General features: G+C 44.7%; 1 protein-coding gene across 5 annotated transcripts in view; it reads left to right on the forward strand.

Annotated features, from left to right (window-relative positions):
- The window catches only part of Flnb (filamin B), a 153,044-nt gene that overhangs the window by 122,089 nt on the left and 7,095 nt on the right, over window positions 1–23,860 (forward strand). For 3 of the 5 annotated variants that reach the window (XM_028853819.2, XM_037208638.1, XM_028853820.2), the window contains 12 exons: window positions 321–461; window positions 2,719–2,847; window positions 3,643–3,816; window positions 6,557–6,715; window positions 7,703–7,906; window positions 8,771–8,923; window positions 9,026–9,148; window positions 12,281–12,547; window positions 13,129–13,266; window positions 14,613–14,728; window positions 17,832–17,964; window positions 22,052–22,228. In XM_028853819.2, coding sequence (XP_028709652.1) covers window positions 321–461; window positions 2,719–2,847; window positions 3,643–3,816; window positions 6,557–6,715; window positions 7,703–7,906; window positions 8,771–8,923; window positions 9,026–9,148; window positions 12,281–12,547; window positions 13,129–13,266; window positions 14,613–14,728; window positions 17,832–17,964; window positions 22,052–22,228 — 1,914 coding nt within the window. Of the gene's footprint in view, window positions 1–320; window positions 462–2,718; window positions 2,848–3,642; window positions 3,817–6,556; window positions 6,716–7,702; window positions 7,907–8,770; window positions 8,924–9,025; window positions 9,149–11,325; window positions 11,780–12,280; window positions 12,548–13,128; window positions 13,267–14,612; window positions 14,729–17,831; window positions 17,965–22,051; window positions 22,229–23,860 lie in introns of those variants that run through there. The other 2 variants (XM_037208639.1, XM_028853821.2) reach the window with 2 other exon arrangements.

The raw sequence follows: 23,860 nt of genomic DNA on the forward strand, positions 1-23,860 counted from the left end.
TCTGAAAGCCCAGCCTCTCTTTCATTCCTGTTCTCTTATTAGTTTGTGGTCTTCTCGGATCCTCTTTGCACTTCTAATTTGCCTGTTGGAGATACCCTTCATTTATTTACGAGTTAGTTGTCTTCTGCATTTTCATGGAAACCAAGGGCAAGCCATAGAAAGTAAGTCTCAGTTTTCCCACCATGGTACTTGGCTGTTTAAAGCAGCATGAGTGTTCTGGGGTCTGAGAAACTTTGTAGTGAAGACATTTGTGTGTTACATCGGCTTTGTGGGGAAAGGTCGCCAGTGACCACACTGCCCTGTGTCCCTGTGTTCTCCAGGAGAGGTGCATATGCCTTCTGGAAAGAAAGCTACACCTGAGATCGTGGACAACAAGGATGGCACGGTCACTGTCAGATACGCCCCCACTGAAGTCGGACTCCATGAGATGCACATCAAGTACATGGGCAGCCACATCCCTGGTAAGTGAGATACAGCAGCTCTCTAGTCTCTTGGACATCTGGTAAACTAAGGAGCTCTCTGTGGCAGGCCCAGGAATGTCACATTGGCTTCCCTGTAAAATCAGCCTGAAAGTCTGCTTCCGGAAGAGAGAATACACCTCGGCATCCCGGGTCATAGGGCAGGGCCGTGCAGCTCTGGTTGTTTGTCTTTGTAACTGTGTTAAATGTGGCCAAAGATCAAATACAAGGCAGACTCAGGAAGTTTGCAGGCCTGGCCTGCATGCGCTGTGGGGTGTGGGCCTTAGGACAGGGTCATATCTTAAGGCACAGGGGTTAGAAGAAGACAGATGGCCCCCAGTAGCTCCTTACTGGGAGCTAGCTTGTATTTCCTGGTCATTACCCAGCACAGTGTTAGTCCTCTTCAGTTTGCTCTTTGTAATCATTTAAATATCTTCTAATTTAATATTTTGAGTAGGTAACATGATCATACGTATAACCTCCATCTGCCTTCTCCTTACAACTGATTGTTGTTAAATTTTATGTTCAAGTTTAGAAAAATTTTAAGACCACATGCAAGGAAAAATACAGATTTAGCTGGGCAGTGGTGGCTCACGCCTTTAATCCCAGAACTCAGGAGACAGAGGCAGGAGGATCTCTGGTCCACAGAATGAGTTCCAGGGCAGCCAGGGGTACACAGAGAAACTCTGTCTTGAAAAAAAGAATACAGATTTAAAAATCTAGCTGTTTTTTCCCTCTGACAGCATGTCCAGGGAAGCCATGTAGGAAGCAGGTTTGTGTAGTGGTACATCTTCACACCCTAGAGCTTTCCCTCATCTGGATGAGCCACTGTGTATGTATCCAGGTCACCACTGGGGAGCATTTCAGCTTTTCCCACCATTGCTGTCATCACTCTTGGTATACCTGTGGGATTTGGTCCCCTGAGCAGCAGTGCCATGGGACCACACAGGCCTTTGTGATTTGGACAGATTGTACCACATTGCCATCCTGGAGCAGTTAAGGAAAGCACCTGCCACTGCACATGCTTGCGCAGTGGACTCTACTTTGCAGTTGTTTCTTTGCCAGTTTGGTGATTTAAAAATGCATGGTATGTTGGTGTTTTTTCCTCAACTGACATTGAGACAACTTTACATATATTTAAGTGTTGTTCCCAATTTTTTCTCTGTGGACTGACTCCTCTTATTCTTTGTCCCATTAGAGAAATTATGCTTTTGAGGTAAGAGTTAACAATACCTCTGAGTTTGCCACTTGCTTTAATTTATGTTCATAAGTATGTACAATCCTTGTTTAAAGCAAAAATGTTGTTCTATTTAAATATACTAATGACATAGATACAGAGTTTAAAGACCGGTCACTTCTCAAGCTTCAGGCAGGCATTAGATATCTGTAAACTCACTTAGGAGGCTGAGGCCAGCCTGAGCTAAACAGTAAGACTATCTAAAACAGCAGCAAACTTTTCTTGGTCTTCACCCTTCCTCTCCATTGCCAGTGTGACTACCTTTTCAGAAGCTTCCTGTGTACCTACTAGCATACATATATTTATTCTGTTAAAAGAATGGTTTAATTCTTTTCTGTTACTGTGTGTGTGCATGATATATATGTGTATGGGCACCCATGCCAAAGTGTGCATGTGGAAGTCAGAGGAAAATTTTGTAGAGTTAATTCTCTCCTTTTCTAGGGATCACATTCAGGTCATTAGGTTTGAGTAAGTTTTTTTTTACCTACTGAGCCATCACACCAGCCCCTCTGAAGCAATATCAATGCTGTATATGAAGACAGTTTGCTTTGTCTATTTAATGTGGCACACCATGGTTAATCTCTCAAGTTAGTACACATGGATTCTTTAATGTTCTGTGGGTAGATCAACTCCCTGTTGTTAGATACTAAAGTCTTTTCTAGTTGCACATGAATCCTAGGAATTAAAACGCTTTAATAGGGATGGGAATGGTAGTGGACAAAGAGGACCACTGTGGGGTCCATTTTTCAAGATGATCTTCCTAGATCAAGAGGTCTTACATTTTGAATGGCATGACACATAGCTTTTGCTCTAGTAAACAGCTCCTACCTCCACATGATACAGATGCCTCTTTCTCATTTGCCAAGCTGAGATGAAATCTCCTACATCAGCTCCCACCTGCCCCTCTGGTCTAGAACAGCCTCTGCCTGCTAATAGGTGAACATTAAAGTACTGCCTGTTATCTGAGGTAGCCATTTACCACTTAATGTTTCTCAATTTTGTTTCTGTCCTTGGCAAATGCAGAGAGCCCTCTCCAGTTCTATGTGAACTACCCCAACAGTGGGAGTGTGTCTGCATATGGTCCAGGCCTTGTGTATGGAGTAGCCAACAAAACTGCCACATTCACCATCATCACAGAGGATGCAGGAGAAGGTACTGCGTGGTTTATATGTTTATGTACTTGTAGCCTTCCATTTGGAGAGATAATGAACATGATTGAAAGATGCTGGACGTGGTGGCACACATGTAGTCCCAGATACTCAGGCTGACATGGGAGCATCACTTGAGCCAAGGAGTACAAAACCAACATGAGCCATAGAGAGAGAGAAACCTCATCTCAAAAGAAAACAATCACTGTTATATGGTAGTATTTGTCTCATTTTCTCTCATATAAAAATCCGTCTCCTACCCAAAATAGGAATGTTTAAATTCTTATGATCTGAATGAAATCAGATTTGTATTATAAACTATTTCATGTGACTCTCTGAGAATTCAAGTGGGCTTTTGGTTGAAAATGGTTTTATTTTTGTTCATTTTGCTCATTAGTCCTCTGGACCTCCCACAAGTTATTTAGCTGTACATTCTTGCTGAAGTGCTGTTGCCAACCACAATATTCAGATTCCTAAGCCTGTGATTCTGATGGTGGCATCCACCCTGACCACTGTGACAGTCTGTGCTAGCCCATCCTGTGTATGTTTGATGCATAGCACTCTGTCTCATCTTTATCTCTCGGATCCTGGAGAGCTGGAATTATTTAAGCAGGTGGTGCAGGTGCAGTCTAGAGTGGTGTGTTTTCCCAATAGGCTTTCCCCTGTAGATTACATTGTTTTGATACTCATGGAATGTGTCGGTTTTCTGTCCCTAGTGTCAGGGTCCCCGTGGATGAATTGTCCCTGTGGAAATAAGGAGACTCTTTCTAACTGCTCTCCTTTCATGCTCCACTCACAGGTGGTCTGGATTTGGCCATTGAAGGACCCTCAAAAGCAGAGATAAGCTGCATTGACAACAAAGATGGAACATGTACAGTGACCTACTTGCCCACCCTGCCAGGCGACTACAGCATCCTGGTCAAGTACAATGACAAGCACATCCCTGGCAGCCCCTTCACTGCCAAGATCACAGGTAGGGGGGTTGTCCAGCTTACAGGAACTTCTCATGGGAGGTCGAACTCCCATGTGCCTGACCCACCCCCTCTCATCAACCTGGAATGACAAGCTAGTCACTTAGGTTTCACAGACTCAGGAGAAACCAAGTCCCGGGCTCAGGGTGTCTAAATCCCTCCTCTCATAATGAAGAAGAAACAAAAGTTACCCCCTAGAAATCAAGCCTTCAGCTACAGGCTTCAAGATAATACTGACAGCTGAGTGCAGGAACTAAAGAGGCCTATCAGCATTGTACTACATAAGGTATCTACTCCTTTCTACTGATCAGAAAACTGAAGTTTGGAGAGAGAGCCATTTAGTCAAGGTCACTGGTATTCAGAGGCTAGTTGTCCCATTCCATGGCCCATGCCCCTGGCCTCTGTTCTGCTTGCTGGCTTGGAAATATACAGTGGGTTCTCAGGAAGATGTGAAAATCAAGGTTCTTGCTGCCTCCAAGGTACTTAGACCTATTTGAAGCAAGTAGCAACACTGTGGGGAGAGGGATTCATGATTATCTGGGAAATTCCCAAGGGCATGGCAGCAGGTGGGAACTGCCTTCTCTTGCCAAAGATTCCTTAAATTTTTTTTCTTTTAATTCACAATACAAAGTAATGACTTTTATTATGAAATTTTCATACATTCTAGTTCATTGTCTTTCCCCATTGCCCTCTCCCACTGCCTGCCTCTCAATTGCCCCCCTTCCTGTTTTTATTTTGCATGTATTCTATTATTTTCATTTCCCCTACCTACCCATCTCTTAAGATAGCTTCTTTCCATTTCATGGTCCCCTTTCTCCCCCCACCCCCAACACACACACACACACACACACACACACACACACACACACACACACACGAGTATGTGATGGAAAATATGTGGTATGATCTTTCTGAGTCAGCCTAATTTAATTTAATAAGATGACTTACATCCATCTGTTCTTCTACAGATATCCTCATTTCATTTTTTAAATATTGTTCATGCAGCACATTTTCTTTATCCTTTCATCTGTTGATGGGCATCTAGGCTGGTTCTGTTTCTAACTATTGTGAATAGAGCAGCAAGGAACTTGGATATGTAGGTATTTCTGTGGTGTGTTGGTTTAGAGTCTTTCAGGAGTGATATAAATGGGTCAGTTGGTAAATCTACTTCAATTTTTTTTTTGACCAGCATTATTCTTTTTTTTTTTTTTTTTAATACCAAAATGCCGTTTATTGAAGGAGGGAGGAGGTCTTAAATACAGGCTTACAGTACAATGGGAGAACCCTGGAGGGCAGAAGTTCGCTACAGATGTTTTACAATCTTGCATCTAAGCTGTTAATGCCCATTATGAAGCATACATAGACAAGGAACTTCCCTTAAGCATTCAGGAGGGTGAAACCTGGAAGGGAATTAGCATTGGGAGGATATCAAGGTCAAGGTCAGCAAGCAAGGCAACAGTCATCCAAAACAGGGGCCAGGGTCCTGCAGGTCCCCCTTTTACTAATAAATGAGCTTCTGACTTAGGTTGCATGGGACATCAGCAGGTCACCTTACCTGTCATGGACATGACTGCCCAGGCCACACAGGCACTCTGTCTTAGGTTGGTGAGCACCCTCCATGTATTACCGTCTCTGAATATTCATTATCATACAGGCTCAATCGTGTGTGAGCTGCAGAGTTAACTGCTGCCAAAGATCTCGAAGATTTCAATTTTTTGAGAACCTTATGCACTGATTTTCATAGTGGGCTGTATCAGTTTACATTCTCATCAGCAGTGAATAAGGGTTCCTCTTGCTAGCATTACTCGTCCTTTGAGTTATTGATGATAGCCATTCTGATTGGTGTAAGATGGAATCTCAAAACAGACCAGGTGATGGTAACACACACCTTTAATCCCAGCACTCAGGAGGCAGGCAGATCGCTGAGTCGAGGCCAGCCTGGTCTCTACAGAGCAAGTTCCAAGACAGCCAGGGCTTCACAGAAAAACCCTGTCTCAAAAAAAATAAAAAATAAAAAAGCCAAGGTGGGGGATCTCAAAACAGGTTTAATTTGCATTTTCCTACTACCTAAGGATATTGAGCACTTTTTAAAAATATTTATTAACCACTTGTATTTCTTTTGAGAACTGTTATTAAGCAATATATTTATTTTTATTTTTACTGTTTAATTTCTTGCAGTTCTTTATATATTATACATATTAATGCCCTACTTGATGTGTATTTAGACTAAGTTTTTTTCCCAGTTCTATAGCACTCTGGCATTTTGTTTGCTGTGCAGAAGCTGTTAAATTTCATGTAATCCCATTTGTCAATTTGGGGATTATTTCCCATGCTATTGGAACCCTTTATAAAACTTTTTTTTCCTGTTTCCTCCTGCAGTTTCCAAGTTTCTAGTTTCACCTTGAGGTCTTTGGTCCCTTTTGAATTGAGTTTTGAGCAGAGTGAGAAATTGATATTTAGTTTCATTCTTCTGTATGTCAAAGATTCCTTTAAAAGTTAGTTCATGAATATTTGCAGCTCAGGTTCCTTCCAGCTTCTTGTCTTCCTTTGAATCAGTCATAACCACCCATCATCCTCCTACATTGATCATAAAACACTTATTGTCAGAGGCACATGCTTATTGTATACCTGTGGAAAATAGATTCTTGACTGCTCATCTCTAAGTGCCATGTGGACTATGTGCTCTGGACAGCTGGAACTAAGCTAACACATGTGATAGGAGCTGTGTTGGCTTTTTTTCAGATGATAGCAGACGCTGCTCACAAGTGAAGCTAGGATCAGCTGCCGACTTCCTTCTGGATATCAGTGAGACTGACCTCAGCACACTGACAGCCAGTATTAAGGCCCCATCTGGACGTGACGAGCCCTGTCTACTGAAGAGGCTGCCCAACAACCACATTGGTGAGCTTTGGACTGCCTGCATGGTGGGGGGAAGCAGGGACTCCTCACTCTTCCCTTAGGAAGTGGGTAGTACATTGCAGTATGCTACAGTAAACCTGTATCACATGTGTATGCCTCTGCATTTGTGTTAACCTCCCTGGATACTGGGTTGTTGCAAAGTAAGGGACTCCTATTTCTAATTTTGAGAATATACCATCATATTAGCTACTTTTCTCACTAGTGTGACAAAATACCCAACAAAAGCAGCTAAAGAAAGGAAAGGTTTGTTTGGACTTAGGGTTCAATGGTACAGTCCATCATGGTAGGGTTATGAAAGGTGACAGAGCAAAACAGCTTGTCACATGGTATCTTTGTTAGGGTCTCTATTACTATAAAGAGACACCATGACCACAGCAACTCTTATAAAGGAAAACATTTAATTGTGGTGGCTCACTTACAGTTCAGAAGTTTAGTCTATTATCAACATGGCAGGAAGCAAGGCAGCATGCAGGCAGATATGGTGCTGGAGAAGAAGCTAAGAGTTCTTACATCTTGATTCACAGGAAAAGGAATTGGTCTGAGATACTGGGTGTGGCTTGAGCCTGCCTCCACAGTGACACACTTTCTCCAAGACCATACCTACTCCAAGGCCACACCTCCTAATAGTGCCACTCCCTTTGGAGGCCATTTTATTTCAGACCTCCATGAGTGGCATCTGCAGTCAGGAAGCAGAGACAGATGAACACTGGTTCTCGGTTTGACTTACTTTATACAATCCAGAACCCAGCCCATGGGTCTGCTGCCAACTTTGAGGTTGGCTCTTCCCACCTGAGTTAACCTAATCAAGAAATGTCCTCAACAGACACACGTAGGGTCTTTCTCCTGGATTATTCTATATCCAGTCCAGTTAACCATGAATACATTCTGTTGTAACCGTTCTCCTCCCCAACTTCTCCTTCATCCTTTCTCCACCTCCACTTACAAACCTCCACCTGTGTTCTGGTTCAGGTATTTCTTTCATCCCACGAGAGGTAGGTGAACATCTAGTCAGCATCAAGAAGAATGGCAACCACGTGGCCAACAGCCCTGTATCCATTATGGTGGTCCAGTCTGAAATTGGTGATGCGCGCCGTGCCAAAGTCTATGGCCGAGGCCTGTCAGAAGGCCGAACTTTTGAGATGTCTGACTTCATCGTGGACACAAGAGATGCAGGTCTGTGAAGTAGTTTCATGGGAAATGCCTGGAGCTTGTGACAACTGGTTCATTTTCTGTACTGCCAACTCTTTATCTCTAAACCTTCAGCCTCTGAGATTTGAGTGATTCTACCTGAATCACAAGAAAAAAACTGAGACACTGGGGATTATAACCCCATCTGCTTCTAAGATCCAAACCCAGATCCAAAAGGTCTCATAGGTCCCTGTTCTATTATGTGTACTATATCATTTTCTCAGTTCCCAGGGTCTCCTGGTCTCCTTCTAAGCAGAGTATGTTGGATTAGTTGAGCAGTGCTTTGGGCAAAATAAGGCATACCACTCCCCTCATCTCTCTTGGAGCTGCTTTGAGTTAGGTTTGCCTCTCAAGCCCTACACATCCCAGTGTCTTCCTCTGTCTTCTTGAGTGGCAGAGGCAGTCGCAGCCACATTGGTGAGCTCTAGACAAAGTTAGAATCCCAGAACAGAGATTGAAAAATCTCTGTGCTACTCAGTGCTCACTGTTGAGATTTCATGCTGTTGAACTTTTGGGGTCTGCTGACATGGTTGATGGAGCTGTTTGTGGTTTGAAAACTCAGGATAACCCCTTGAGACAGTACAGGCATTTATTGAGGAGCATATAGTTGCTCAGGACACATGTTCAAATGAGACATTGGTAGATACCTTCAAGGAAGGAGTTGTCTTAAAGCCATGGTCAGCAGATTATCCTGCTAGAGCCTTTAGCTTGCCCCATTGCCTCCAGCTCACCAAGCTGGATACTTTTTGCTGTTTGGAAATTATTCCAATATCAAGGGTTAGGTATCCCTTCTGCATTCATCACACTCCTCTCTCAGGAGTTGTTTTAGAACAAGCTGCTGTGTTGCAGGTTATGGTGGCATATCCTTGGCAGTAGAAGGACCCAGCAAAGTGGACATCCAGACAGAGGACCTAGAGGATGGTACCTGCAAGGTGTCCTACTTCCCCACTGTGCCTGGGGTCTATATCGTCTCCACCAAATTTGCTGATGAACATGTGCCTGGTATGAGACCCCTCTGCCTTCCCTCTGTAATACTTAGGTTTTTAGTAAATGCCATCCATGCCTCTGTCAAGGCTGCTCACAGGGGCCTTCTTGGTCTTGCAGGAAGTCCATTCACTGTGAAGATCAGTGGTGAGGGAAGAGTCAAAGAGAGCATCACTCGGACCAGCCGGGCTCCATCTGTGGCCACAGTTGGCAGTATCTGTGACCTGAACCTGAAGATCCCGGGTGAGTGTGGGGAGCTAGTGGGACAGGGCAGCAGCCAGCACCTTGGGACCAAATATGGGCATGGCCTAGAGCACACTGTCCACCTTTGCACTGGGAACATTTTCATTTTACAATTTTTCTTAGTTTAAAAAAAAAGTCTCAATATGTAGCACAGAGTGGCTTCAAACTTGTGGTTGTCCTGCTTCAGCCTCTCCCATACTAGGGCTACAAGCTAAGGACACCATAATGGGCATTTTATTTTTCACAGAGGCTCATTTAGGAAAAATGTGCTCACCTCTTACCTTTTTCCTTCCAAATGAAAATAGTTTTGTTGCATTGCCTAAGGGGAACGAACATAGATCTGCTTTTAGATTTACTCTTTGCCAATGAAAATAATGTCAGTGAGAAACATGATCCTACTGATGCCAATATCTGGAAGTATTTAGGAGGTGGAACCTAGCTGCAATTCATCTTTTTTATCCTTAACATGAGAACTAGACCTTTGCTACAAAGCTGGGTGGGCCCCATTGAGCTGCTTCATGGTAAATTGTTTTTCTCAGAGGCTGCATGCACTGTAAGCAGGCCAACAGCCTAGCTAAAATGTGGCTGGGGTCTTTGTGTACAGAGAATCCCTGTGTCAGTGAAAGCATCAAGACTCCTCTACCCACAAACTGGCAGGGCCTGTGGAGTTGCACAAACTATGGCGAAGGGAAAGGTAGGGGAGATAGCTACATTGGTAAAGTCTTTGCTGCACAAGTATGAGGACTTGAGTTCTATCTCCAGAACTTATATTTGAAAAAAAAGAAACACCAGGTGTGATGGTGCCTGTGTATGTAATCCCAGCACTGGGGATGTAGAGACAGAAGGTCTTAAAAAACAAGGTGGATGGCTCCTACAGAACAAGACTATCCTCTGGCCTATGTGCTCACACACACACACACGAATGTATGCATCCACTCATATGCACCTGAAAACATATACACATGCACAAGATGCACATGTCTGATCTTAGGAGGAAGGAGGCTCTTTCCCAGCACTTCACATTCTCTTTTCCCTCCCTTCTTAGCTGTAGTCAGTGGGTTCTTATACATGTACAACATCATAGTCCAGTGTAAATATAGTTAACATCTCTTTACTATAGTCAAGATCACTTTTTTTTTTTTTTTTTTTTTGGTTTTTCGAGACAGGGTTTCTTTGTGTAGCTTTGCGCCTTTCCTGGAACTCACTTGGTAGACCAGGCTGGCCTCGAACTCACAGAGATCCACCTGCCTCTGCCTCCCGAGTGCTGGGATGAAAGGCGTGCGCCACCACCGCCCGGCTAAGATCACTTTTTTAAACTGTTATTTGAATGTGATGGCACACAGTTCATGTGCTTCAAGATGGAGGAAGATGGGTGGCCAGGACAGGGGTTGCTGGCCAGTGCATTTGGACATGGCCACGCTTTGGTAAACTGTCCTCCAGAAATGTATTGGATCCTGTTTCTCCCCATAATGCACCAGCAGGAGGCACTCTCATTTCATTCTGCTGGGAAACTCTGGTATCACCATTTTAGTCTTGCCTCTTAAGATTACTTATGATGTGGACTTTGCTTTGCTCTCCACTTTTCATTTTGCAAATTACCCATTGTCTTCTCTTTGTGGGCTCTCACTTGAATACTGGTTTCTGAGCAGTGTGGACATCTGTGTTAAGCCTCTTCTGGCTCTTGGTCATTCTTTTCAGTTACTTGATAGCAAAGGAGTCTGCAGGAGACACTCTCCCTCATTATCCACTCAGTCCTCTCTCATCTGTTAGAGTGGAGAGAGTTCATTTGTTCCTGGGGACCCAGGCCACACTGGGTATCTTAGTCACAAAGTAGCATATCTTGACAACTAATAGACATTCACTTCTCCCAGCTCTAGAAGCTGTGCCTCAAATTGAACTAGCATGAGTAGATTCCTTTTTCTGGGTTGCAGATGGCCAACTTGTATGCTCATGTGGTGAAAGGAGGGAGAAGAGCTTGCTGGGGACCCACCTAATGGCACTAAGTCATCATGAGGACTCCACTTAGCCCATTGTATCTGGGTTTTCTCCCATGTGCCTCTCTAGAGCCATTATTCTGTGGGGTAGAGTTTGCCAGAGGAATTTGGCAGAGGCACGGATATTGGGTCCATAGCATGGCATGACCACTCCTCAACCTCTCTTCCTTTCTCTGTCCATAGGATACAGAATCATGAACTGCTACACGGTGCAGTTTTATTTGGGCTGTAGGTGATGGCAACATCCAGTGCCACCCGCTTGTCTCCTCTGTGCCAGTGCAGGCACAGTTGTCTATGTGACGTGAGCAGCTTATAACAGACATGATTGCTTCCTGGTGCTTATAACCCAAGGCATTGCTTTTCTGAGAGTGTGGCCTCTTGACCTCTGTTTGCTGACAGCTTTGCTCAAGCATGGTTCTTCCTTTGCCATTGAGACTGGCATGTGTTCACTTTGTCTTTGGATGCATATGACCTTGCTGCCTGGAAGAAGCACCGAAGCTTGACAATAAGAGATGAAGACTCTTTGGGCCAGTCAGATGGCCCAGTGGCCAAGGGTACCTGCTCCTAAGCCTGATGACCTAAGTTGGATTCCCTGGGCCCACATGTTGGAAGGAAAGAAACAACTGCAAGTTGTCCTCTGACTTCTACATGTATACTATGGCACATGTGCTCATATACATACATATATACACAATACATACATTCTTTAAACTGTAAGAGAGAGAGAGATAGGAAGGCTGTTGTGTTTTCTACCTTCTCTCTATAGAGAAGAACTTGTCTATGCATGACAGATGGCACATCACTTTTTCATAGAAACACATGGGTTTTATTATATACTGTACCTTCCAGCATAGGTCCTAGTTTGAAGTTGCCATGTAGAGGTAACTGGGCTCCAGCCAGGAAAGCTGTTGACATATCTAATGGGACAGGAAGCTTTAATGTCCCTAGAAGGCTATCAGTGCTGGTAGGGCCTGCCCTTCATGCTGGCCACAGGAGGGCAGGCCTCTAGCCCAAAAGGGAGTCCAAGCACCTCACACCTCTGGGCTGTACCTGCCTCACCCTTCTCTGCTTGCCCTCTGTGCTCTGCCTGGCCCCAGGCCATTGCCCTAACTCTCTTCTCCCAAATTTCTACTCTCAGAAATCAACAGCAGTGACATGTCTGCCCACGTCACCAGCCCCTCTGGCCATGTCACCGAGGCAGAGATTGTGCCTGTGGGGAAGAACTCCCACTGTGTCCGATTTGTGCCCCAGGAGATGGGCGTTCACACAGTCAGTGTGAAGTACCATGGACAGCATGTAACAGGAAGCCCCTTCCAGTTCACCGTGGGGCCCCTTGGTGAAGGGGGTGCCCACAAGGTTCGAGCAGGAGGCCCTGGCCTGGAGAGGGGAGAAGCAGGCATCCCAGGTAAGAATTTGAGAAAGGTCTTAACTAGCAACAAGTAAGTTTACACTGTATCCATTGCTCTAAAGAGATTAATGCCAGTGGGTGGCTATAAGGGACATTCCTTAGCTTTTAAAGCTAAGATTAGGAATTGCTCACCTACACAAAGCCAGATGGGCTTAGACAGATTTTCCTGAGTCTAACGTTAGTGTACATTAAGTCTCTTAAGAGGAGAGCAGTAACTATTTCCAGTGCATTTCTTAAGAACTGGTGTTCTGTGCAACACACTAGAATGCTGCAAAACTAATTTGTGGGGTCCCCTCCTGCCATGGCTGCTGTGGGAAGAAGTATGGGGGAATCTGAACACTCATCCTCTTCTGGTTTGGTTTGGTTTGAGTGTATTCCCTGCTGCCACATTCCACATGAACTTCATGATTGTTGGGGGTGCTTCAGAAACTGCAATGGTGGCCTTTGCCTTGGACCTGCTTGGGGCTAGGGCAGAAGGAAAGTGCTGGCAGGAGTCTGGACCTGTGCTGCTGGCTGAGCTAGAAGAGGGGCAGGGGCTATCATGCTCTCTCACTAACCGGGTGTTTCTTTGCTCTCAGCCGAGTTCAGCATCTGGACCCGGGAAGCAGGTGCTGGAGGCCTCTCCATTGCTGTGGAGGGCCCTAGCAAGGCCGAGATTACATTTGATGACCATAAAAATGGGTCATGTGGTGTGTCTTATATTGCCCAAGAACCTGGTATGTACTCAAGGGTTGACTTAGGATGTTTTTCTTGCTTGGAGATGGTTTAGTTGCCAGGATCATAAATTTATCAAGTTAGGTCAACAGGCATTTGCATGTGGGGGCACATGGGAGAGCCTTCTAGAACTTCAAATGTAGAAAACAGGACTCCAAGAGAGGAGGATCCTTGTTCTTATCATTTCTTGTCTTACTGGTGGTCTCTGCTTGCTTCTTTCATTTCCCTAATTTTTATTTATTTATTTATTTATTTATTTATTTATTTATTTATTTATTTGGTTTTTCGAGACAGGGTTTCTCTGTGTAGCTTTGTACCTTTCCTGGAACTCACTTGGTAGCCCAGGCTGGCCTCGAACTCACAGAGATCCGCCTGGCTCTGCCTCCCAAGTGCTGGGATTAAAGGCATGCGCCACCACCGCCCATGCTTGCTTCTTTCAAATGCTTCATTCTGTCTACCAGTCAGCCAGCCATTCTGCCTGCAGGGGACCTGGCTACTCTAAGAGAGTGGCCTTGACATCTGAGAACCCAGGCTTTGTCACTTTTTGTGTGCCTGAGACCCTTTGGACATCTGATAAAACCTGTCCTCAAGATAGTTTTTTGGCATACACAACATAAAGTACATCAAATCATAAAAGAAATCAATTCTATTTAACTGTTGTGGGGCCCAGGTGTGGCGGCCTGTGCCACCTGGAAGACTGAGGTAAAATGATTGCCAGGACTGTGAAACCAGCCAGAATCTTATATAGTGAGCTCCAGGCTGACTTGGGCTGCAAAGTGAACCTTGTCTCAAATAAATAAAACTATATTAAAATATAGTTATCAAATACATAGTAGTGAAATCTACATGACTTAATAAATATGCTAAATTATAATATTTGGTGAATGTACATTGATCTTAACTGCATAGTAGTGATGAGTGTAAGTGATAATGTCAAGATAGCTATAATGCTTAAAATGGAATGAAAACATCTTGATGTATAATGTATAATATTGGCGATAATGGGCACAGGTGCTTCTCGTGTACTGTGTTTTCTAGTTTTTATTTCTGATGACAAATCCTTTCAGTTAGAGATTAGTGAAAATATGGATGCAGCTGCTTTTCCTATTCAAGCTCCTGGGTCTCTGAGATCTTATATACAGCCGACCCTGTGGACTCTGGTCAAGAATCTCTGACCTTACCCAACTAAAAAAATCCTACTGTCTCAGTGTTAGCCAGGTGACCCTCTATCAGCCAGTCAACTGTACCCTCAGGAGTGCTAGTCTCTGAAGACATTTGAGCCCAGCTTAAGCCAGTGGCCACTATAGAAATACCTTTCTGAAATGGTGGGGCTTTCCTATCCCAACAGGTAACTACGAGGTGTCTATCAAGTTCAACGATGAGCACATCCCCGACAGCCCCTACCTGGTACCCATCATCGCACCCTCAGACGACGCCCGCTGCCTCACTGTTATGAGCCTTCAGGTGAGACGCAAGGAAGCATCCATCTCCTTGGCCACAGGCTGACCAGTGAGGCTCCGGGACTCCTGAGGCCACTTTAACCCTCTGTTGGGGTCTAAACCCTTATTGACAGTTGGCACCCAGATGTTGCCAGTCATATGGTAGTAGTCCTGTGGCAGGGTCGCCTCCTTATGCCCTCAGGACAAAAGACAGTTTGAGCAAGCACAAACAGACTTGGTGAACAATACACCTTACCACTCAGGGACAAGTTTGCTTATAAATATTTATTCAAGAGAAACAAAGGAAGCCTGTGAATCATTGGTTAAGGGAGCAGGAGGGCTTTCAGAACAGAACAGATAATGTTCACAGTCTAGTGATTTTTAGCTATAATGATTGTTGGCTTCCTTTCCTAACGTTAACTGCATTTTTTTTTTAAATTAGGGTGCTTTGTTTATGATAAGTGTATGAGGAACTATGCTGAGAACTTTCTCAGTGTTACCTCAGTAAAGCCTTGCAGCACCCTGATAGGCAGCTTCTCTTGACCTAATTTTTTTTTTTTTTTTTGGTTTTTGGTTTTTCGAGACAGGGTTTCTCTGCGTAGCTTTGCGCCTTTCCTGGAGCTCACTTGGTAGCCCAGGCTGGCCTCGAACTCACAGAGATCCGCCTGGCTCTGCCTCCCGAGTGCTGGGATTAAAGGCGTGCGCCACCACCGCCCGGCTTTGACCTAATTTTAAAGATGGTACAGAGTGATTCTAGTGAGGAACCACCTAGTATGAGGTGGCAGAGTGAGATCTCTGTCCCCAAAATCCTGCTCCCCTGTGATTGTGACTGCACTTCGCTTCAGTCTCACCACCACTAATGTGGAGATACCTGAGTGTCCAGTCTACTAGAATGGTAGCAGGTGTACATGCTAACAGACACACACACACACACACACACACACACACACACACACAAGGTTACATTATTACCAGGGCCAAATTGAGAATCACTGGAGCTCAAGACACTGAACTTGTTTGAATTAAGAGAAGCAAGTAGGTTGTAGAGTAACACCAGAATACCCAAATTTAGTTTTAGTTAATGGGGTTTCTAAATAGCTTTAGTTATCCCAGTTCTTAAAAATAAGTATTTTTAGAATTGGTTAAAATCCAATCTTGCATTTGGAATGTGTCATAGAGCAACTAGTTGCACTTTTGATTTACATTCAAGAGAGATTCCAATCTTATGCTGGCTGAGAAACTTGGACTACTGCTAGTTAGAGACCCAGATAGAAGCCACACCAGAATCCCAGTCTACAGATTGATGAATGAGGTCTCAAATGGAGAGCCCCAGAGGTCCTAACTGGTCGCTGTGGTGTAGATGTCTTTCTTGTGTTTCATTTAAAGGCTTCTTAACAGGAGTTTCTTTTGTGGCCAACTTAACTAAAACCTATAGAGGGAGATAAACACAGCATTTGTTGAGGGCAGAGAGCTGCCCTGCTGCATCTTGAAGATCTCTTTTCAGAGCTTCAGAGGCATTTATCTCCCTCTTGAGGATTAAGTGGCAACAGACTCAGGTAACAAAGACGACTTCTCAAAAGCTGGTTCTGAGCGGTCCTCTCCTGCAAACTTCTTCTAAGCCTTCCTGTCACAGTTTGCTCAAAGTATTTCAGTAAGTATGTAGTCACTCCATGCCGAGGGATATGTAAATTATTTATCAGGGCCTCAGCGGAGGCCTGAACAACATCTGGTACTGGTTAGACGTGAGAAACATGTTTTGTTTTATCTGGCGTTTTAGACTTTGTAGAAAAGTGGAGTTGGCTGGCACTGTGTGGGAAGGAGAGAGTGTAGGGGTGATCTGGAAATTAAAGAATGCTTAAGTTTGTATTATGTCTGCTCTCCCTAGGCTATAACCTCCAGACAGCAGAGTTCATAGAACACTCTGCATACTCCACATCTCCATAGTGTAGTTTAATAGTCACTCGCCACATGTGGCTGCTGAATTAAGATGCTAGAGAAACTGAATTTTTGTCATATAATTTAAAGTGCTTTAAGTTGATGTGTTTTGGCTTGAGGGTAGGGACTAACCCATGGGACATAGTGTTGTTAGGGCCTGCTCAGACCAGTGTTCAACCTCCTCATGGTATTTCTTGAAACATTGTCAGAATCTTCATTTAATTGTGTTCTGGATGACTCCTTTACATACTAAGTGTGAGTCCTACTGCATCTGAGGAATGACTGGCTGTTCTAGCAAGTTCAAGCCAAAACTGGAGCATATAAAAACCTTTCCTGGATAGCATGGGCCAATCATAATAAAAAAAAATGTTGCTTTGTTTTAAGTACCTAGTGCTTAAGCCATTCTTCCAAGAATGTATACTTTCTAAGACAGGATGAAAGTGAAGCTGACCCAGGAAAGAACAAAGGCCACACATTTTGGATTTGCATTTTTGTGGAGCAGAGGCAACTTCTAAATACATATTTAACAATGTGCTGACATTGTTGGAGTCTTCTCATGTATGGGCCAGGCCCTGGCCTGAGTCTTTATCATAATTCCATGTGCTCTTCATAATAGTTCCCTGAAATAGGAGCAGTTAGTTTGTGCATTTTACAAGCAAGGAAATTGAGACTCAGATTTAACAACTTTGTTTTATTACTAAGAAAAAGTAGTTACTCAAAGTGCAGCCTAATTTATACATGTAGCCCTTTATACATGTATCAAAAGTGCTGCCCATTCCTGCCCTTGACTTAAAAAATAATAACAAAAAAAGCAAACATAGTATTTGTTTGGCTCATGTCATGAAACCTGTTTCCAGTCTCCTCCTAAAAAGGAATCTGATGATGTTGGGGGGGAGGGGGGTGACGACTTAGCAGGAAAGACCTGAGTGTTTTGGACTGGAGTGTCTCAAGTCTCCAATCTCAGAACCATCTCTCCCACCCTGAATGTTTTTAGTATAAGCATGCAGTGTGTGCTTCTGTTTACTAGTAGAAATGTAGAAGCATCAGCAGCCCAGTTTCATTGCCAAGTGTTTGGGAGAGTATTCTGAGCCTACAACATGAGAATTCCCTCCTGGAGTCCTACCTTGGGTCAGTGTGTGTGCTTCTGAGCAGGAACCAGTTGCCATTTATTAATTTATTTATTAAATTCTCAGGAATCAGGATTAAAAGTTAACCAGCCAGCATCCTTTGCTATAAGGTTGAATGGTGCAAAAGGAAAGATTGATGCAAAGGTGCATAGTCCCTCAGGAGCGGTGGAAGAATGCCACGTGTCTGAACTAGAGCCAGGTAAGCATCAGGGCTGGCATGGGGGTCTCAACATCAGTGTTTCCGGCAGAACTTCCTACCACTGTGCCTCCTGGGGCAGGACTCTCCAGCCATCAAACTGCCAGAGCCTTCAGATCCTTTCTGATGCTGCTAGACCTCATTCATAAAATAGGGTGGACACATTGCCAGGAATACAGACTCTTGTCTTGTGACATTAGTGCCCTTCTTCTCTCCTTTCTTTAAACAAGTTCTCCTTTATTTTCTGTTACTTTTATCAGATTCCCTTTACATGACAATCACAATTTTAATTGTATTTTAGCAAAACCATACAGTTTTATTGTATTGTTGACTTTATGGCATAAGAAAGGATATTTTGTCTTACTCCAAGAGAATATAGGTCCCTAGGGCTTGATACCTCAGATTTATGGGGCTCTCTGATGTCAATCAACTTTAAAGAGGCTATTTTGTCAATGAACATTTATTATATGTTAGAGATTTGGCAGGAAGGTAAAGCTAGTTAATATACAATTCTACCCTCAAAATACTACTCATGTTAGTATGTACCTATATTCTTAATATTTGAAAATCTGAAGCAAGAAAACTTCAAGTTCAAGGCCAGCCAGGGCTACATAGTAAGGCTCTATCTCAAAACAAAAATAAAAACAAACAAAAAGCAGTTTTAAAAAAAAAAAAAAAAAAAGCAGTGGTTGGAGAGATGGCTCAGAGGTTAAGAGCACTGGCTGCTCTTCTGGAGATCCTGAGTTCAATTCCCAGTAACCTCTTGGTGACTCACAACCATCTTCAATGAGATCTGGTGCCCTCTTCTGGCCTGCAGGCATACATGCAGGCAGAGCACTGTATACATAATAAATAAATGGTTAAAACAAAAAAAAGGGGGGGGGGGAATTAGTTCTAGCCAAAATTAGTCAGAATGAGGTAAAAACCTGCAGATTGGAGACACCCTTAAGTGATGCCATAGGAAAACCAAGAAGCAGATGGTAGGGATGTGAGTAGACTCAAGACGCTCTTTGCTTTCGCAAGGTCAGGAGGGCTTCATTCAACATGGTCTTTGATGATAGCTACTGCTGTTGGGCATTTGCTGTGTGCTCACCTGCATCCAATGAGGATGGAAATCTAGAGCATAAGTGAACAGCTGAAGGACCCCACCCCACACAGGGCTCCCTCCTGGATCACACACAAACCACACCCACACGCCCGTTTTCACAGAGAGATCCTTTATTAAGTGGGGAAGAAAAGATAAAGTGGCTGCTTTCTGACTTAGGCAGAAAAACTATAGCAAATGACCTTGTAGGTATAATTTTTAAGAAAAGAAAAAAAGGGAAGATCTATGTTAGAATGGGGTAAGATATGGTGGTATATTTTGATTGTGCATGTTAATTAGGTGAGCAAAAGTAGGCTTTTTGTTTGTTTGTTTGTTTTTTGTTTTTTTGAGACAGGGTTTCTCTGTGTAGCTTTGCGCCTTTCCTGGAGCTCACTTGGCAGCCCAGGCTGGCCTTGAACTCACAGATCCGCCTGGCTCTGCCTCCGAGTGCTGGAATTAAAGGCGTGCGCCATCACCGCCCGGCTAAAAAGCAGGCTTTTGATTGCTGGACTTTGGTACTCATCCTCACGAATGAGTCTGACATAAAGTGTCCCAATAAGGTAGTAGATCTTGATAGCTAGCTTTAGGGATGTAATCTATGATTTACAAGGGAGAGGGAAGGAGGAAGGGCCAGGCCTGCTAGGGCCCTTTAACAGCTATAAGTTTCTCTCCCTCTGAAACAAATGTTGGGAGAGGGGTACCTTGACCATATCTTGGCTAACATTAGGCCGCATCATAGAGAATGTGTTAGAACATCTGGCTGGCAAATTGAGCTGCTGCCCTGTGGGGCATTTACCCACCAACCCCACAGCTCCCCAGAGTTTTCTTGAGTGTGAGCAGCAGGAAATTTAGATAGAAGGATTTATTTTGGTGAATCTTGCAGAGATAAACAGATAGAAAATAAAGGATAGCCTCGAGAGGGCCTGGAACCTTTTCCAACGGGCCCCAACTGTTTCTGCCCCAGGGTATTTATAGACGCCAAGGGGTGGAGCAAAAGACCTCCCCCCCAGCACAGCCAAGCGCAGACCATTTCAGACACCTGCACTCAGGCCTGTGGTCCTAATCATCCTCTATGCGGACATGCTGGGTAAAGCCATGAGGAACCCAAAAATGGGATCCCATACTGCCCTTGAGAAAGCAGAATGAAACAGCAGCCCCAAAGGTACAGATCCTTAGCACTTGGTGACCACTTGGCCCTAGGGTTTGAGAGTGAATTTTGAAAGGCAGCATGTAAGGATGAGGGAGATGGTTCACTTAGTAAAGTACAAGCATAGGGACCTGAGTTTGATTCCACCAGGCACACAGCTGTGATGGGATGGGGGTGGGGAGCAGAGACAAGAGGCTTTTGCTAGCCAGCCAGTCTAACCACATTAGTGAGCTCCAGGTTCAGTAAAAGAACCTATCTCAAAAAAATGAGATGAAGAGTCACTGAAGAAGATACCCAGTGTCAACCTCCAGCCTCCAGACCACACACACAAATGTGGTGTTCTGGGTGCGTGGGTACAAAGGTGCCCATACAGTTAGCAGAACTGAGGATACCTGGCTAGAGGGTGCACAGGAGTTGATCAGGGTCTCTTTCTTACTTGGAGTGTCAGATAATCAGGTGGTGGTGTTTATTAGTGTTGAGGATCTTTCCCGGAGCTGCCCTTTGCAAACCCCACCCTCAGCTGCCCTCTCCTAACCCCGCACCTGAGAAATACTCAGTAACCGGGAATCCAATACTTATCAATTAGATGTCCGTGGCATTGAGCTCAGCAGAAATTGAAATTTTTCTTGGCCCAGGCAGCCTCTGTAGTCCTAGTGATATCTAAGATCATTACTGGCATGCCATAGTTGGGGTGTTATTCATTACAATTATAGAATACCCAACTCAACACATGTAGTAATGAGGCCCAATGATTCATATAACAACAGACAGTTCAGGGTCTGGTAGATTTTAACAGTCACTAGTGGGCGTTCTCAAGGTTTCCAAAGATTTTTGTTGTGCTTTGTTTGCTTTGCTTTGTTTTCCTTTTTTGAAATCAGAGCCTCCCTTACTCTTGACCTTTTTGTGGCAAGATGGTTACAGCAGCACCTGCTGTTTCATTTTTATACCATATCAGTCAAGAGACATCTTCTCAGGATTCATTTTCAGAAGTCTCAAGAGGCAAGAAATCTATAAGTCTCCAGCAGGCCTCTCCTCCTGTCTCAGTGTACTGGACACATGCCCATTCCTGAGTCACTTCCTATGACTAAAGAAATGAATTGATTTACCTTGGGGAAAGAATTTTCCCCGTCCTGTTAAAGACCACATCTGGACATTGGGGTGGGGTTCACTTCCCCTGAAACATTTTGGCTTTAAGGAAGGAGGGTGGGCACTCAGTTGGGAAATGCTTGGGGAAGTGCAGTGCTGAAAGATATGGGTAGGTAGGTCTGTCTAGAACATTCCTTTGTGGAGAGTACCAGAGAAACAAAAGTGAGTCTGGGTAGATGGCCATGGGTTCTTAAGGAGTTCATGGAAGCAGAGACTAACTGGTTCGAAGAAGCCATATGCTATGGCATGCAAGGCCAGTCTAGGCACTCATCTGTTGACAGATGATCTTGACACATGTGGTGACCCAAAACAGAACAGCCTGACTGTTTCTGTTGCTGACAATTGCTTGTCTGGAGCTTAATTACAGAGCCTTAATGCCAGTTGGAACTGTATTTTTCCCTTCAAGGAGCCAAATAGGGAAACCTGGTGAGAAGTGAGCTTTTCATAAAGAGCAGATTGTGAAGCAGGGGCCTCAGTGTTCTGATGAATGTTCTGAATTGGAGATTCAAAACATTTCCCAAAGGACTGATTAGGGAGACACAAGTAAGTCTAACTGGCCTTGAAATCTGTATGTTGGCTTCCAGGCACCCAGCAGAACAGAGTCTTTAAATGATTCAACACTGGCCAGCTCAGGTTGACTTGCAATTCTGTGTCCTCACTTAACTCCAGGCTGCTTACCACCCACATTTACCTTGTGTCTCTTCTCCTTCCAGATAAGTATGCTGTTCGCTTCATCCCGCATGAGAACGGCATCCACACAATCGATGTTAAGTTCAATGGGAGCCACGTGGTTGGGAGCCCTTTCAAAGTGCGTGTTGGAGAGCCTGGCCAAGCAGGGAATCCTGCTCTAGTGTCAGCCTATGGTGCTGGGCTCGAGGGGGGCACGACAGGTAAGAAACACTGCTCTGCTTGTTACTCGAGAAGCTCTAGAGCAAAGCTGGGGTAGACATCTTCAGCCCCTGGTGGCCTTCTGTGCTCTCTCCTTGGGAAAATGCAGGTGTGCACTTAGGTGGACTTTGGAAACCCATTATTTAAACCAGGATAAATCCAGAGCAAGGCCTGTATTGTTACACCTCATTACTGTTTATTGTAGCCCAGATATCTTTCTTCAACAAGCTCCTCAGCCTTAGGGGCAGGATGGTGACAGCCCAGTGTCGTTAATTTTGAAGGAGTTTTTTGCACAGAATTGTGGTGCAGCTCCTGGGCTTACAGCAGCCTGCTCCCAGCACTGAAGCAGCCTGAGCTCTCCCACAGCCTGTCTCCTGAGGTGAAAAGGCTGACGGTGCAGGAGTCCTCACTTTATAGATCTGTTCTGCCCCCTTCTATAGGTGTGAACGTCACTAGCCAGTCGCCGAGTTGCGGAGGCTTCCCCACTTGCTGCCTGTCCCTGGGCTGACATGGTGCTGAGTGGCCAGTTCGACCACATAGTTGATTCCTTTAACAGACAAATTCCTAACTCAACTTTAATTTTGTGGAAGTTACCTCACTGAAAGGGTAACTCACCTTTTCACTGAGCATCAGAAAGATCTTTCTGCATGATCTTTTCTACTTGCTGATTGAAATAATTTGAACCAAAAGCCACTTATGTGGTCAGCTTGAGATAGGCCTCAGCTCTGTCTATCATATCAGCACTAGGGTTAATAAGGACTCTGTCCTTGTAAGCATCTGTAGAGGAAGTCCACAGTGTGGACTCAACAGGATACCACTTCTATTTGCTGTTACTTGGAGCTTCTTGGGAAAATCCTGGTTTCTCAGTGCCCCCTTGGTCTTCCAGCCCCCTTGCCATGCTGCAGGTTGGGACAGAATAGATTATATTCCCCATGCACTGAGGATGGTTTGCTACAGTGACAGCAAACCCAGCCCTGGAGTGAGTGTCTCCTAAGTGGTAGAGGAGCCCTGCCCAAGTTAGGAGTGGCCAGTAGATTGGCCTGCTGCCAGATGCCCTTGGCACTCCCAGCCTGACTCCCTACTTCACTCTGAGCCAGTACCTTGCCCTTGGATAAGATCTACTTTGCAGATTGGAGAGTGAGACAAAGTGATCCCGCATTCTCCAGAGCCACTCAGCTAGGAGGTCATAGAACCCAGGGGGTCAGCCCCAGGTCTGTGGTCTTGAAGTCTGATCCCCCACCCCACCCCACCCCCCCCACCCCACCCCCGCCTTGGATATAGAGCAGACAGCAGGCCTTGGCCTTGCCCACAGCGGCCTCAGAGCCTGCCATTCCAGCCAGGAGCCATCTGATCCCCTGCTAGCTGCTGCTGTCACCACTTTCCACTACTTCCTCTTGGTATTTCTCACCCTTTTGGAGCTCAGATATCAGGCTGTGCTCTGGCAGTGTGGCTGCCAAGGAGCTGGTCTTACAGAGACGCTCCCAGCCAGAGAAAAGGCCCAGAGGTCACCCACTTCCACCCTTCATAAATATTGCTCTGTGCACAAAGAGGGCATCTTGTTTGTTTTCCTGGCCTGCCTGCCCCAGGCTTTCCCCAAATATCCATCCAGAGATGGTGTAGCATGAAGAGAACTT

The sequence above is a fragment of the Peromyscus leucopus genome, chromosome 9, assembly GCF_004664715.2.
Source record: "Peromyscus leucopus breed LL Stock chromosome 9, UCI_PerLeu_2.1, whole genome shotgun sequence".
NCBI classification, from domain to species: domain Eukaryota; kingdom Metazoa; phylum Chordata; class Mammalia; order Rodentia; family Cricetidae; genus Peromyscus; species Peromyscus leucopus.